The following is a 17237-nucleotide window of genomic DNA, read 5'->3' on the forward strand; positions in this document are numbered from 1 at the left end:
CCCTGTACCCTCCCTCAGTCCCAGTCTCAGCTTTATTTTTAATTCTCTACCTCCTTCCCCCAATGACACAGGGAGACAGGAACTGGGAGTTATGGTCAGTTCATCACATGTTGTTTCTGCTTCTGCTTCCTTCTCAGGGACAGGACTCCTTCCCCTTCTCCAGCATGGGGTTCCTCCTATGGGAGACAGTCCTCCTCAAACTTCTCCAACTGAAGTCCTTCCCACAGGCTACAGTCCTTCACAAACTGCTCCAGTGTGGGTCCCTTTACACAGGGTGCAGTCCTTCAAGGACAGGCTGCTCCAGCAGGCATCCCACACGGGGTCACAAGTCCTGTCAGTAAACCTGTTGCAGCATGGGCTTCTCTCTCCACAGGGCCACAGGTCCTGCCAGGAGCCGACTCCAATGTGGGCTTCAGACAGGGTCACAGCCTCCTTTGGGCATCCACCTGCTCCATAGTGGGTCTTTTCCATGGACTGTGGGTGGACCTCTGCTCCCCGTGGATCTCCATGGGCTGCAGGGGCACAGATGTCTCACCATGGTCTTTGCCACAGGCTGCAGGTGAATCTCAACTCTGGCACCTGGAGCACCTCCTCCCCCTCCTTCTCCCCTGACCTTGGTGTCTGCAGAGTTGTTCCTCTCACATATTCTCACTCTGCTCTTCTCTGGCGCCAAGTACTTCCACGCAATAATTTTTTCCCTTTTAAAAATATTTATTACAGAGGCATTACCACCATTGCTGATGAGTTCAGCCATTGCTGGTGGCAAGTCCATCTTGGAGCTAGCTGTCATTGGCTCCGTTGGACATAGGGGAAGCTTCTTGCAGCTCCTCACAGAAGCAACCTCTGTAGCCCTCCCTCTACCTGAAACCTGGCCATGCAAACCCAATACAACTACCAATCTGCTAGTGACATGAGAAATACCATCACCAATTCAGGTAATTTACTTCATGGTTTAATGATTTTTCTAAGTTGACCTAAAATCACTTATTTTGAATTCTTGTTCTCTAATTTCCATTCACTTAAACAAATGCAAAGCATTACTATGGCTTTATGTGTGAAGAGCAAATAATTGGAGTAAATAATTTGTTTCATATGTTAAAATTTTTTGATGTGGTGCTACAGCTTAAATTTTCTTTTTATCACTTCTGTGACAACTCTTTTCATCCATCATTTGCATATTCTGTTGTTGTGAAATGCATCAAAAATTAGCCAAGCACTGGCATCTGGTGGGCAAGACCTTTAAACAGAGTTTGAAGAATATTAGGCAAATACCTTTTCCATAATAAGCAATACCCCTTTCTGAGTGTTAGAAGGAAATGTTTCAGCAGGAATACATTTATTATTGACTTACTATAAGTATTTTTTAGTTCACTGTAATCAGCGTGAACAACTTAAAGGTACAGTCAGCTTCTGATTACCAGGGCACAGTTTTGTCTGAAGTGTGGATCAGCTGTGTTACAGGTGTAGAGACATGAGCTGGCTCCATTTCAGCTTATTAAACCTAATGCAGTACTTTCTGAAAGTGCCTGTCATCAGATATGATCCAGAAGGAGTTTTAGCTCTTTTGGAGGAAACCATGCAAAGTTTAATAAGGTCTGAGCACCAGAGCTGGCTATGCATGGCATCAGCAGCATGTTCTGAAATGAGGTAAAAACTGATAGTTGCAGGGAGGACTGACAGGAAGAACATTTGAGTGATTCTGCAGTGAACCAGCACAGCCCACAGTAGGCTCAGTAGCCCAGGCTTTGCAAGGTTTAGAGGGGCTCTGTGCATGGCCTCTTATATGTCCATTCACTCAGATACTCATGGTTCCAGGTATAGGGACAGGAGACCTTGTGTGCCTGAATATAGCCTTCTGTGTATCATTTGGATTGATTTTGCTTTTTGGGGGGGTCTAGGAGTGTTAGAACAGTTTCCAATGTATCCAAGTAACTGTAGGAGCTAATTCAGGACCAGCAAGTAGGATCAACCTCCTTTAACCAACTTGGATGTAGCAGGGTTGTATTTAGAGTGGCTGGGGCACCCGCACTGTACTCTGCAGTGTGTTTTGTACCTGTATAATAGAGTGTATCCATTTGTCTGTTGGACCAATTTATCTCAGATTAAGATGCATTGACTTTATATGTTATCTGTTGTGCAAGATGTTCAGCTGTGCTTCTTTAATGTGAAGATTCTGGCAAAAAGCAGTAGTAATTTCTTTGTTGAGTAGAATTTTAATAACTCCTCAATTCAAAAGTATTTTCTAATACATGCCAACCAAATATATGAAATAGAAAGTATATAATTGTTTTGCTTTATGACCAGTAAATTGGCTACATCAGAATAGAAAAAGGCATTAAACTTGCAGTTGAGACATTTATGGTGTTTTGGATAAAAATTAACATTTCAGTTAATGTGTATTTTTTTACAAATAAATTTAGAAGGTATTGAAATTTGTTCATTTCAGGAAAAAATATATTAGAAATTCTGTTGCTTGTTTCCCTAGGATGTTGATGCTACAAATCCAAATTATGAAATTATGTGTATGATAAGAGATTTCAGGGGAAGTTTGGATTATAGACCACTGACAACTGCAGATCCTGTAAGTACACAAGTGTTGTGGAAATTTTTTATCCTTCTGAATTTTGGTCTTTGTCTCCAATTTTTTTGATGTATGTACCTGGCCTTGAACACTTCCACAGAGGGAGCATCCACAAATTCTCTGGGCAATCTGTGTCTCACCACCCTTACAGTGATGCTGTTGAGCAGGACGGGAACAGAGAACTCCAGTATAGAAGGCAAAGAAAATGAATTGATTTATTTCAAATGTACCGCGCTATATATAGAGAACATCGTGAAGACTAATTTCATTGGTCTTAGAGTAAAAACATGTCACACCGTTGGTGTGCAGTGAATGACGCACAGTGGCAGAACATATCTATAAACAATGTGAATAACAAGATAGATTAGAGAATTATTTACATTCTTTCCCAACTTCTTCCCAGGCTGTCGCCTGGTTAGAAAACCCTTTTCTCTTTCTCTCTGACTGAGATGAGAATATTCACATTACAGTAAAGAATTTCTTCCTAACATCTAATATAAATCTCTCCTATTTTAGTTTAAAATCATTTCCCCTCATCACTATACTCCTTGCTAAAGAGTCCCTCCTCATCTTTCCTGTGCGCCTCCTTTAGGTACTGGAAGGCTGCTATAAAGTTTCCCCAGAGCCATCTTTTCTCCAAGCTGAACACCCTCAGCTCTCCTAGCCTGTCTCCATAGCAGAGGTACTCCAGTCCCCGATCATCTTCATGGCCTCCTCTGGACTCACTCCAACAGGTCCACATCCTTATGCTGGAAGCCCCAGAGCTGGATGCAGTACTCCAGGTGGGGTCTGACAAGAGCAGAGTAGAAGGGAAGAATGACCTCTCGACCTGCTGGTCACACTGCTTTTGATACAGTCTAGAATGTGATTCACTTTCTGGGCTGTGAGCACACATTGCCAGCTCATATTCAGTTTCTCATCCACCAATACCTCCAAGTCCTTCTTGGCAGGCCTGCTCTCAATCTACTCATTGCCCAGCCAGTATCCATGTTTGGGATTGCCCTAACCCAGGTGCAGGACCTTGCACTTGGCCTTGTTGGACTTCATGAACTTCACATGGGCCCAACTCTGAAGCCTGTTCAGGTCCCTCTGGATGGTATTCCTTCCCTCCAGCATGTCAACCACACCACACAGCTTGCTGTTGTCAGCAAAATTGCTGAGGGTGCATTCAATCCTACTGTCCTTGTCACCAACAAAGATGTTAAACAGTGCTGGTCCCAATACCAACCCCCGAGGAACACCACTCATCACTGGTCTCCACTTGGACATTGAGCCATTGACTGTAACTCTTTGAGTGCAACTGTCCAGCCAATTCCTTATCCACCAAGTAGTCCATCTGTCAAATCCATGTCTCTCCAGTTTAGAGACTACCATGTTGTGCAGCATAGTGTCAAATGCTTTACACTAGTCCAGGTAGATGACAACAGTCACTCTTCCCTCATCCACCAATGTTGTAACCCTATTATAGAGGCCACCAAGTTTGTCAGGCACAGGATCCAGCAGAAGGCCACAAAGATGATGAGGGAACTGGAGCATCTCTCTTATGGGGAGAGACTGTGGGAGCTGGGCCTGTTTAGTCTAGAGAAGACTGAGTGAGGATCTGTCCTGGTTTAGGTCAAAATTTGGGAGGAAACCTCCAAATGGGGTCCCTCTAGAAAAGAAAATTCAAGCAGCCCCTCCCCCTACTGGTTCGGGAAAAGATTTCCTTGGAGAAAAGTAGAAAAAACTGTTTATTTAACAAGCAAAGTATTCACAAACATTAAAAATGAATAGTATTAAACAGTGGAACCTCTTGTTCTGAAGAGATGGCAAATTCAGAAAGTCCTTGTCATGGAGTGTAGCTTGACTCTTTTAGTCTCTTATCAGTCCCTTCGGTGCTGGAAAATGCCGTGGCCCAGGCCCAGGCCCCGGTGGGCGGCAGGTGCAAGCTCCCGGTACTCTTCTGGGTTTTCAGTCCAGAGTAGTTTTGAACAGTTCCAAGAAAAAGAAAAAAATACAGTCCGGGGAACTTCTCTGCTTCAGCTAGCTAAAAACTAACTAAAAAGCAAAGGAGAGCTCTCTCCTGCTGTCCATTCGTGCTGCAGACAACACAGTCCAGGAGAAGGAATGTGGAGGAGTGAGTGCAGTTTCTGAAAACAAGCTGAGCACTTCTGCCCCTCCTTCACTCTCAGAACCAGTCTTAAAGGTGAAAAACTTAATATCCAGCATTAACAGAATAGACGATTGGGGATACAAGCATCATAAAGTCACCCCAAGACAGGATCTCATTAATGCATATAAATATCTCAAAGGCAGGTGCCGAGAGGATGGTGCCAGACTCTTTTCAGTGATACCCAGTGACAGGATGAGGAGCAATGCCCATAAACTAAAATGCAGAAGTTTCACCTCATCATAAAGAACTTTTTTACAGTGAGGGTGGCAAGGCACTGGAACAGGCTGCCCAGGGAGGGCATGGAGTCTCCCTCTCTGGAGACATTCAGAACCCACCTGGACATGTTCCTGTGTAACTTGCTCTGGGTGACCCTGCCTTAGCAGGGCACTGAGGTGACACTGATTGGTCTGTAGTTCCCTGGTCTTCTTTATTTCCCTTTTTGAACATTGGGGTTATGTTTCCCCTTTTCCAGCCATGGGAACTTCACCAGACTGCCATGATTTCTCAAATATGATGGATAGTGGCTTAGCCACTTGTCTTGGTTTGAAAGACACGTTTGCCAAAAAAGGCAGGAACCTCCCTTGGAATGGAAAATATGACCCCCTTCCCTCTTGAATTATTATAACTTTGAACTTAAGGGGCTTTCAGGCAAACATATAGGAAAAGGAATAGCAGTTCTTTACTAGTATGTATAACAAGGCAAAAAAACAACAACAATAGCAGCAACAACAATCAAAACCAGAAACCCAGTAACAGCCTTCTCTTGGCTGTCAAGCACTTTCCCCTTTGGTGCAGTTATGATCACAGACAGCAGGGGTGCTGGTGGCTCCTGGCTGGGCAGGTGAGGTGCGATGATTCTCTCGTGGCTGCAGGGGCTGCTGTGGCATGAGCTCAGCTGCCTCTCTTTCACCTGGTAATGGCAGGTGCAGCCAGCAGAAAAGATGGAAAAGGGCTTCCTTTGTAATAAATTGAGGCAAATAATTTGTTCAGCCTATCAAGAGTCAATCAGAAATTTATTGATTACAGCAAGCGATGGCAAGCAAACAGCGCTGGGTGCAGCTGGGGAGTCCCTGCTCCGCAAACAGCTCAAACCGTTTCCCCCTTCCCACAGTCTTTTTATACTCCCTTCCGTGTCTGCTGTATCTCTGGGTGTACTCTGCGCTTGCACCCTCTGTTGCTAGGGGGTCTTCTTTTACTCTCTGGTGGTCGTTTGAGGAAGGCTCCTCTCTTCTTCCTCTGTGAAAGTCCACGGCCCTGTAATGGTCTTTTCCATATAAGGTTATACGTTATATGCTCCTAAGCTCAAGTCCTGTTATCTATACAAGGTTTCCCCTTTGGATTCCTGTTATTTACACAAGGCTTCCCCTTTTTGTCTTGATGAACAAAGAGTCTTTTCTAACTTATCACACCTTGACAAACTCTCATGGAGGGGGGGGTGGCAGGGGGGTGGTCAGTCCTGGTGCCCCTCCAGATAGCAAAATAAGCTGTAGCAGGAACCTTGGAAGCAGCAAGCTGGAACAGCAGGGATGAGCAGACCCTGGAGTGGCAAACAAAATGTAACAAAAACTCCACAGCTGTAGGAGAAGCCATGGGGTGTCTCAGCAGACACAGGGTGCTGGTTACAGTGTAGTGAAGAACCCGGAGCAGTGACAGAAAAAACGGTGGGGTTGGACAGTGGCAACCAGGCTCCCAAACGCAGCCAGGAGAGGCTCCTGCAGAGGGGGAGGGGCTCGGGATCATGAGTTTTCCCCTGAGGCACCCAAATAGATGGTGAGGGTCCTTTCCAGTCAGATCGGGTGTTAATAAGGTCCCAGTGCAATGGCTGAGAGCTCTTGCACCCTATGAAAAAAATGTCTTTTAAATATCTCCCAGCTCTCATTTGCTCCTTTACTTCTGAGAACAGTTTCCCAAGGGATCCCATATACTAGCACTGAAAGTTTGCCTTTCTAAAGTTTAGGGTCCTGATTCTGCTTTTCGAAATGAACAGGGCTAACACCTTTATTAATGTTCAGCTCTTTATTAAAAAGATCAGCTGGGCAGGGGGGCCGACACAGAGCTCACCCCCCGCTGATATAGCTTTCCCAGGTAGCCGAAAGGGAAGGAGGCGTGCAGAGTCTGTCGCTGAAGTCCAGAACAACAGCTGTCCCCTCTCCTTTCCTTGTGGCAACACCAGGAAATTCCGTCTCTTCATCTTTGCTTCCCACAGCCTACTCTAGTCTAGTCTTTTGTAGGTGATGGTGACAGGGCAAAAGTCGATTAGGGGATGTGCTTCCCTCTTCCTCAACTAGGGCATTTGTCTCGCCCCCTCTACTGTGTTTAGTTTTTTTATTTATGGGTGTCTTTATCCCCTAAAAAACGCTCCCATGGTCCCAAGGGTTCTTATATGCATTTTAGTCCCAGAATGGCAGCGTGGGTGGGGGGAGGCCGGTTATCTCCAGGTAGTTTAGAGAAAACAAACAGAGCAATTAGCTAATTGTCATGGGGACAGGACATTTTCATGCTCATTATCCCAATCGTGGTTTTTGTTCCCTGTCCTCAGTTTGTTTTGTCTTCCTTCCCCCCCCCACCCCCGGGCTGGCTGCTGCCTTGCCGCTTAGCTTGCTTGCTGCTTTGCTTGCTGCTGGCTGCATGCTTTGCTGGCTCTGCTTTCCTCTCTTTTTCTCTGCTTTTCGCTGGCTTGCTTTTTGGCCATTTTTTTTTTTCCTTTTTTTCCCGGTTTCCGTTGTTCCCTTCCCCCCCCCCCCCCCCCGAAGACATCGGACCTACTCCGGGCAGGAGCTCCCCGGGGTCTGCGAAAGAAGCTGCGTACCCTCTGCGGCGAAGAGAGATAGAGCTCAACCCCCTTGGACTGGTGAAAACATCTGTGGTCATCTTGGGCTATTTCTCTTGTGCTGGGGAGTGTTTTTTCGTTGTGCCTTAATAAACAAGTTTTTTCCACTTTCCCCTCTGAAGGAATTCCTCCCGAACCCGGTGGTGGGGGGGAGGTTGCGGAGGGTTTGGTTTCCTATAGGGGGCTCCTTTGGAGGTGTTTTCCCCTAATTTGTCCAAAACCAGGACAAATAATTTGGTGGCCCGTACGGGGAGGCCCAGACAAAGTGGAAAAAACTTTATTCTAATAATATTTTTGGCTTTAACCGTTCTGCGGGAATATTGGTATGTCTTTCTTTAAAGTTATGATGTCATTGGGAGTGAAAGCCTGCCTCTATTTGTGGTCATTAGGGTTCTTCGAAGTTTTGATCGCTTTATGGTCCCTGGAGTTATTTTCTTATCCAGAAGTAGCTCCGGTATTGTCCCTAATACGTAGCTTTTGTAGCAGAGGGGCACTAACGAGAATATTTATCGGGCTGGGCTTGGCTGTAATACTCTGCAAGGGGCTATTAAAAATGTTGTTATCGGCTCCAGGAATGTATAACTCGTGGTTGTGGCTGTGTGCTAAATTTGTTATGGGGGAGGAGGTTCTTCAGCCTTTGCTTTCCTTTTCCTCCTCCGAATTGTTTACATCTCTGTTAGGAAATGTCCTGTCCTCCCTGACTGCCAAGGATACCATCTTTCTGTTATTTAATTTAATAACCTTTCTCTATACTGTCCGCAGTTTATATAAGATGAAGGCTGAGATTTCTAGAGGGGCTGGTGAGACCTCTGATTTAGGAGTACAACCAAGGGTGAAAAATCCTGAGTGGTGTGGGAAATGGGAGGATATGGGCGAAATTTTAAAGGAGTTTTCTGATCCTGTAGTCTGGGACTTTCCATCCGAACACATCCAGAACCCAGCTGAGGTGGCAAAGTATCTGAAAGGGAAATGCCAGGATAACCCCAAGGAGAAAAGGATCATTGCAGTGAGCTGGGCCCTGGCATATGCTTATCGTACTCTGCTCGATACTGTAGGACAGCAGACAGAGGAAGGGGGGCAGGGAGATAAACCAGCAGCAATCCCAGTCACTCAGGCTGCCGCCAACAGCCCAGGTTCGAACCCAGTAGTTAAACCAGACTGTAAGCCTCAACCAATGGCCGTGGCTACTAGCACACGAAGTGGAAAGTGCACAGAGAAGACCGATCGACCCGTGGATGACAATGATGAGTACGATGCAGGAGAAGGACCCTCAACACCTCCTGAGATAAAATCAGGAGTCAAAGCAAGTGGCACCAGATCAGAGGCTAATATTGATTCCTTCTCCCTGAAGGACCTCCGAGGCCTAAGGAAGGATTATCGGCGACAGCCCGACGAATCTATAATTAGTTGGCTGGTCCGCCTTTGGGATGCGGCAGGGGAGGCTACCATTCTGGATGGCTGGAGAGGTGGAAAGGGGCTAACTGGCAGCGTCGAGGAAAACCAATCTGGGCTGCTGAAGAATGGAAAGACATTGCTACCCGGGTAGAGAAACAGCCTGTGAAGGTTCGCCATGTAGATGCTCATGTCCCCAAGAGTAGAGCTAATGAAGAACAGCAAAACAATCAGCAGGTAGATCAGGCTGCAAAGATAGGGGTGTCAAAGATAGATTTAGATTGGCAACACAAGGGGGAGTTGTTCCTAGCGCGATGGGCCCATGATGCCTCAGGCCATCAGGGTAGAGATGCCACCTATAAGTGGGCACGAGACCGAGGGGTGGATTTAACCATGGACAGTATATCTCAGGTTATCCATGATTGTGAGACGTGTGCTGCCATCAAACAGGCCAAGCGGGTGAAGCCCCTGTGGTATGGGGGACGGTGGTCCAAGTACAAGTATGGGGAGGCCTGGCAGATTGACTACATCACACTGCCTCAAACCCGCCAAGGCAAGCGCTACGTGCTCACAATGGTGGAAGCCACCACAGGATGGTTAGAAACCTACCCTGTGTCTCATGCTACTGCCCGTAACACCATCCTGGGCCTTGAAAAGCAGGTCCTTTGGAGGCATGGTACCCCTGAGAGGATTGAGTCAGACAATGGGACTCATTTTAAGAACAGCCTTATCAACTCCTGGGCTAGGGAACATGGCATTGAGTGGGTGTACCATATCCCCTACCATGCACCAGCTGCAGGCAAGGTAGAGAGGTACAATGGACTGTTAAAAACCACCTTGAAAGCATTGGGTGGGGGATCTTTCAAAAACTGGGAGCAGCATTTGGCACAGGCCACCTGGTTAGTTAACACCCGAGGTTCCACCAATCGAGCAGGTCCTGCCCAGTCTGAGTCCCTGAATATAGTAGATGGAGATAAAGTCCCAGTGGCACATATCAGAGGTTTGTTAGGGAGGACAGTGTGGATCAATTCTGCCTCGAGTACAGACAAACCCATTCGTGGGATTGTCTTTGCTCAGGGACCAGGTTGTACATGGTGGATAATGCAGAAAGATGGAAGAACACGATGTGTACCTCAGGGAGACCTGATTGTGGGGTGAGACTCATATGCAAACATCTCAGTTTGCTGGATGTTACTGCCATTGTTTGTACATTAAACCACACAGACATGGGACAGAAGAAAATGTGTAAATGTCGAAAGTCAGAGCAAGTGAGAATGGAAGGGAATGTGTAAGTGTGGAAGGTTTGAGCAGGTGGGAAGGAAGTTCAGTAACATGTTCACGATATGGGATAAGGGGTGGAATGTCGTGGGGACAGGACATTTTCATGCTCATTATCCCAATCGTGGTTTTTGTTCCCTGTCCTCAGTTTGTTTTGCCTTCCTTCCCCCCCCCCACCCCCGGGCTGGCTGCTGCCTTGCCGCTTAGCTTGCTTGCTGCTTTGCTTGCTGCTGGCTGCATGCTTTGCTGGCTCTGCTTTCCTCTCTTTTTTCTCTGCTTTTCGCTGGCTTGCTTTTTGGCCATTTTTTTTTTTCCTTTTTTCCCGGTTTCCGTTGTTCCCTTTCCCCCCCCCCCCCCGAAGACATCGGACCTACTCCGGGCAGGAGCTCCCCCGGGGTCTGCGAAAGAAGCTGCGTACCCTCTGCGGCGAAGAGAGATACAGCTCAACCCCCTTGGACTGGTGAAAACATCTGTGGTCATCTTGGGCTATTTCTCTTGTGCTGGGGAGTGTTTTTTCGTTGTGCCTTAATAAACAAGTTTTTTCCACTTTCCCCTCTGAAGGAATTCCTCCCGAACCCGGTGGTGGGGGGGAGGTTGCGGAGGGTTTGGTTTCCTATAAGGGGCTCCTTTGGAGGTGTTTTCCCCTAATTTGTCCAAAACCAGGACACTAATTAACATTTCAATATTGGTACTCAGCTAGAGCCAGCAGCCGTTCCAGTGTTGCCATGGGAACTAGGAAGGCCCTGCCTGGGAGTATCTTCGTCCCCCGGGGAACAACTGGAACTTTGTTCATTACACTTTTTGCCTCTTCTGTACCTCCCAAGACTGAGAATTCTACCTGGGCATGATCAAAGATATTGTGACAATATCTGTCAATAGCATATCTACCCTGTTACACCTGGATTTAGCTTGCTATGTTCCAAGACATACCAGATACTCTGCAGGATCAGATCACTGTTTTATTAATGTATGGTTCTCCCTTTTGGGTTCTAGGTTACTGTGCAGACACAAGGGGCTTTTACACATTCAGATGACTCACTATCTTGTAAATTTATATTTGTTTAAATTATATTGTTATTCAAGAATAGAAGTAAAATACTGTATAACTGGAATTGGGGTATATTTCACTGAAAGATTATTTCCTTTGTAGATTGATGAGCACAGGATATGTGTTTGTGTGTGAAAACGACCACTCAATAAAAAAGGTATGGCCATTTAAGATTTTGCAGAATTTTTTCTCTGAAAAGCTGCTTCTGATAGCAATATTATTTATATTAAAGAGATCTAAAAATACTGATCAAAGGCAAAACTCTGTTATACTGGACAATATGTGTGAGGTACCCAGAAAATTTATAAACTTATCATAATCTGAATAAAGATGGGGATAAAAGTAGTTAAACTGTCACCATTTTATGGAGTGTAATTTTTTTCCCAAGATCATCTAGGATGCATTTTGTTGATCTGGGAATTAATTCTACTGTAATTTCTTCAGTATTTTTATGTTATGTTCAGATCACCATTCTTTTAAAGTATCTTGAAGTGATCTTCTGATCAGTGAGCTACTCAATGAAAACTTTCCTACACTTTTTTGTTAGAGATGTATATTTGTACTTTCAAGTCTTGAATCAGACATTAAGGGTACAATTCGGGTGCCTGAATGTTGGTGTCTTCTGACATTTAAGGTGCTCAAGGGTGTCCAAGATATCCTTGCAGGGCTAGCAGATTATAGACAAACTGGAGACATGTACCTCCTGGAATTGCTGCCCAGGGCTGGGCAGGATACCTTAGGGCATATGAAATGGCACTAAACAATTATTTTTAGGTACTGGAATCACTCCTTAGTAACTTCTTTTCATGTATGATTTGCTTTACAACTTTTTTTCTTACTGCCTGGTGATCAGACTGGAGTCTATATCCCACCCCCCAAAAAAACCATTTAGGTTTTCAACTCCAGTTAAATCCCAGTCTTTCTATGAAGTTCTTTACTTTCATGGGAAATAAAGAACTGCAAATGCATCTGGATTGAAGCCTGTATGAATCCAACACTAAAGTAAGCTGATTTTCATTTTGAAAGATGCTTCTTTCCTCCTCTTTGGTTTTTTTTTAAGCTTAAGGAATCAAAGTACATCACTCTGACTCTGAAACAACACGGGATGCATTTATTATTTTTGTACTGTCAACTACACATTGAGTTATCTGGAGGATATCCAGAGGAACATGGGAGAATTGCATAGGAAAGGGAAAACATATATTGAAGTTAGTATATAGTTAGTTTTGTCTTATTTTTTCCTCTCCATGTTGCTGATTCCCCTCCTTTTTTTTTTTTTGTTTATTACTTTTACTGTTTTCTTATTCCCTGTATTTTTTTTTAATTGATCTGAAAGGAATGCATAATCTCAAAAACTGATTGACTGAAACTATTTTTCACAACCTATGTCATAAGGGCATTCAATATACAAGTCTGGTAACAGTTCAATTTCTGTTTTAGCATTGGAGGTTATCTTTAATAAAATATAACTTAGAAATGTGATACATGGGGGGAATGTTACCTTCAACCTGCATTGAAGGTGGAGAAAGTGAAAATACAATAATTGACAGCAAGTTGGTATGAGGCATAAATTAGGTTTCAGAAGTGGGACTTGATTCTGTGCAAATATCTTGTATATTAGTGGTTTGGAGCTATTAAGAATACTTCTGATTTGTTGGTAGGAAGATGAGTGTCTAGGTAAAAATGAGGTTTGCACTAAAGTTATTCTGCATTTTTAAGAATAAGCTATAGTAAAAAGGTATTAATGAAATAATCTATGCTGGGGAGGAACCATACAGATAATCTTGTACCCACCTAATGCAGTATTCTGGGAACATTCACTTTAATTTTGAAAGTTCATAAGAAACAATATTTCTCTTGTTACATTTAAAAATTATATAAAGAAATAGAAGACATTAGTGTGTAATACCCTGAAGAGAAAAATATAAATAGTTTTTCCTTTATTATTGCAATAACATGTCAAAAATATTCTCTTTCCCCTTTCATGTTCTGTATTTTGAAATGCTGTAAGATGTTCAAATAATTTGCTAGAAATCAAGTGTATCAATCAATTTCAGGTAGTCTCACAAACACAGAATTGTCACAAAAATCTTTAGGTGTTCTCAGCACCAGTCATTTTGTGGATTAACTTTGCAGGACGTAGGTCTTCAGACTGGCATTTTACGATTTTATTTCAGTGACATATATTTAAAACAATTGTTTAAGGGAAAACAGCTTTTGACTGCTTTGACTAAAGTTTTTTCTGAAAAAAATGTACCTTTTTGTAGATCTTTTCACCATTATTCCTTCTTTATTCTCTTTGATTGCTGCAGAATAATTACATTTTATTTTATTGCAGTGCAGTTGAAAAATTGACTTGAATGCATATTTCTGTTGGTGTGTAATGTCATGCAATAGTAACCATTTGATCAGCATTTTAACTGATGAAAAGATGTCTACCTGATTGTATAGAGCTACATCAAATTCTTTAACTGCATGCCTTAAGAAATTTTACATAGAAATGCAAGTAGGACACATCAGTGATCCTGACTGTACACAGAAAGGATCATTATTTTTGTGCATCTCATGGATCGCTGGATTCTCTGTTTTGCTGTTATATCTCATACAACAATTAGCAATAAACTGTAGTGCTATGTAGTAATTATAACCTGAGGACTCACTACTAAAATTGTATCTAGATGGCTTTTGTTCATTCCTAGTGAGAGGAAATAGCTTTAGCATGTTCAGCTTTTTCTGCTTACAAGATAATTTAAAGAAAACATTTTACTTTAGAGAAATTCTATATTAAAGACTTGAGATTCCGGGAGGAATACAAAAATGAAACTATGTAGAATGAAAACAATTTTTTTTTCTTTTTGAAAGCTGTGAAGATATGTCTATAATTTAAGAGATTTAGGAAAAATAAAAAGACGGAATTTTAAAATGAAGCTATAATGATAGTGCTATCATTAATTATCTTAGTTTTTCTAATCAACTTTGTACAACCTTTCTTTACCTTCTAGCACCTGGTAAGATAGGACAAATAGACTTGAAAAATGAAATCTCTTACTTAGTAGATTACTATCTAGGTATCAGAAGCCCAAGTCTACTGCAGTGTTGTTGCTTGGAGGAGCTCTGTTATCTGAGACATTATAAGAGTGTAAACAATGAAAATATGTAAAAAACAGTGATGTGTTGCTACTTAAATATATATATTTCATTTATTTTATAGAAACTTTAATGAAAGACCTTGATGTAATAACAATTCCTAGTAAAGATGTTGTGATGGTACATGAACCAAAACAAAAGGTGGATTTAACAAGGTGCCTAAAAAACCAAACTTTTTGGTTTGATTATGCCTTTGATGACATGAAATGGTTTACAGGTATGTGTATATGGGGGTTTTTGGGAATCTTTTTTCTCACATATCTTTGATGTCAATAACTGTGGGCTTACCTTGGTCATGGACTTCTATTCTCTCTGTTATCAGATATGTATGTTGCTAACTCCATTCTTTTGACTGTTTACTTTTGGTTTAGCTCTGTTTATCCTGAATCCTGCTCTCAGTTCTCCTTCAAGACTTTTCCAGGCTCTAGTGTGTATTGCTTCCTCAGGAGGCAAACAAATCAGGAGAGGGTGGGAAAAGAGCACAGAGAGAGACCCCGTGGTATTTGGATCTTAATTTTCTCCTTTATTCTTCTGTTTCACTTCCACAGTTGAAACAGAATAATGCACACAACACTTTAAAAAGTTTGTTTAGTAGTAACTGTTTACCTTGTACAAGTTGCTAAATGGATTAGATACAGGCAAGGTTAGACACCATAACAGGTCATAATCTTGGTATGTAGTCTAAATATTGTGAATATTTTTGCAAAGAATATTGATATTAGAAAGGAATTTGATTAAGATAATTTTCCTTATGCTTAGAAAGTGTTTCCCATAGCCTTAAGGAGTAGGGACAGAGAATTATCTTAAATCTTGGTTTTAATCCAACAATTAGGAAGTCAAAGTTGGCATCATATCCTGACTGATGTTAGATGTTAACATCTTGTCGGTGGATAAGAGATTTATTAAAAGGCCTTGAAAACGAAAACTTGTGTCATGTTTGATAGAAGTAAAAGGAGAAGTGTAGCAAAAGTAAAAACTTTTTAGTCTGTTAGGTTACACTAATGAAAAAACTTCTAAACAACAAAGCTGTGCCCTTGAAAATGTGTCTCTAATGATTGTCTACTGGTAGCATCTTTTTTTTCTTGATAGTAAAGAGCTGTTGGAGAGTGATCTAACTGGTGAGGTGTGCCTCTGTCACATGGAGATAACATCTTTACATAGAGGAGCAGTTGATCTTTGGCCTTTCCCAGACATCTGTTGTCTTGGCACTGCTCGAACTTCTCCTGGCTTGTAGCTGAGAGGTCACTTCCTGGCTCTCCCTGCCCACTTATTGGGTAGACAGTCAGTATCCCTTAGGACTTTCCAACACAAGAGGGGGAGGAAAGTGACTCAGATTCAAGAATACTTGGCTAGAGATGTAGTGAAACAACACTGGAGGCTGGAGGAGAGAGAGAGAGGGAGAACGCTTTTACCTGATAACTTATTACCCCATTAGCAGGCCATCATGCCCATGGAAATCCCTTGGACACATATATCATGGCACATGTCATGGAACACCTGGCTGTTTCTAGTTGCTTCATTATGAGTGTTTGAGACATTTCTCAGAAGGGCTCAAAGGGGCCTACACCCCATGTCCTTCCTTTGTCTCAAGTTTTGCTTTTCTGTCTAGCCTTTTCCTTACAGCCTCTTGCAATAGTTTTCCTCCCCCTTAACAACCAGTTCCTGTAATCTCCCTCCTTCATGTTGTCTTTGTGAGCATAGTGTTTAAATGTGAGGGATGTTTTTGACATACAATGTTATTATGCTTTTGTACTGAGTTTCTTCAGTAAAATTTTTATTACATGCATAATAAATTAATAGTAATATGGGAAAATATTGAAAGATGTTTGTATTCATACTGAAACAATAAATCTCTAGTCTGTATAGCAGTACAGACTTTTTTTCCTCCCTCATATGGCACAATAATGATTATCACATTAAGGATAATCTACTTCAAGGACTCCTGTAGTAACACAATTGTGAAGAAGATATGTGTCATGTTCTGCTCTAACCAGAACTACCAGGGTCACAATGGAGAAAAAAAAAAAAGTAGGACAAGTTACTTCAGTTTTCTTCAATATGCTAAAATTTCTCATATTTCTATACTGAAAAATGTTCTCAAGAAATGTACTACTCTTTATTTTCTTATTATTACTTTACTTAGGCTGTATTTTAAGTATTTTTGAATCCATGATCTGCAACACTGAGTTGCAAGGTTTTTTTTAGTATTAAAAAACTTAAATGCCTTTTGAATTTTAAAGGAGAATCAGAGTTTATATTTCTGATGGCTCAAAATTGCAAATAAAGGTTCTACTAGAAGGAGAGTTTGACTGTTTTGACATGGTACTATTTGGAGTTGTATAATGCTTTACAAAAATTTTCTAGACATGTTTGTATTTTGCCTTATTTTAAAATACATATAATTAAGTCCATTTTTTATAAATCAGCAAAATAAATAATTTCAAATGCAATTAAGCAGAGATAATGGAATGTGCTTCTTAGGAGGATAGGTTTCCTGAAACTGATTTGGGACAAAAAAAAAGGTATATACTTGGAGGATGCAAAAAAGAAAGACTAAGGCTGATCAGGAATCATTTGGTGTATTTTTGATGAAAACTGATGATTGGATTAAACATAGATTTTTGCATAACCCTTGGTTGCTGAATGTCTTAATCTTACCCATATTATTTTTGTAAGTGACATGTTTGTTCCAAAGTGGAATGAAAGGAGGTTGTAACGCCTCAGTGTTTCTGTTAACAATCATTCTTGTTTCTGTCACTAAACATACATTATTTGTAATCACCTGGGAAAAGTTTAGAAAGAGAGACTC

The 17237-nt window shown here is 42.1% G+C and overlaps 1 protein-coding gene and 1 long non-coding RNA gene across 2 annotated transcripts in view; both read left to right on the plus strand.

Annotated features, from left to right (window-relative positions):
- Window positions 1-2491: 2491 nt before the first annotated feature.
- Window positions 2492-17237, plus strand: part of LOC128782856 (kinesin-like protein KIF2A) — a 48013-nt gene continuing 33267 nt past the window's right edge. Inside the window, 4 exon segments of the mRNA XM_053933347.1 lie at window positions 2492-2581; window positions 11384-11438; window positions 14493-14627; window positions 14630-14645. Coding sequence (XP_053789322.1) covers window positions 2519-2581; window positions 11384-11438; window positions 14493-14627; window positions 14630-14645 — 269 coding nt within the window. The 5' untranslated portion in view covers window positions 2492-2518.
- Window positions 7521-10784, plus strand: LOC128782860 (uncharacterized). Its single transcript, XR_008428906.1, has 2 exons — window positions 7521-8017; window positions 10595-10784. It is a non-coding gene; the product is annotated as an uncharacterized LOC128782860 (long non-coding RNA).

Source organism: Vidua chalybeata (genome assembly GCF_026979565.1).
Source record: "Vidua chalybeata isolate OUT-0048 chromosome W unlocalized genomic scaffold, bVidCha1 merged haplotype SUPER_W_unloc_11, whole genome shotgun sequence".
NCBI classification, from domain to species: Eukaryota; Metazoa; Chordata; class Aves; order Passeriformes; family Viduidae; genus Vidua; species Vidua chalybeata.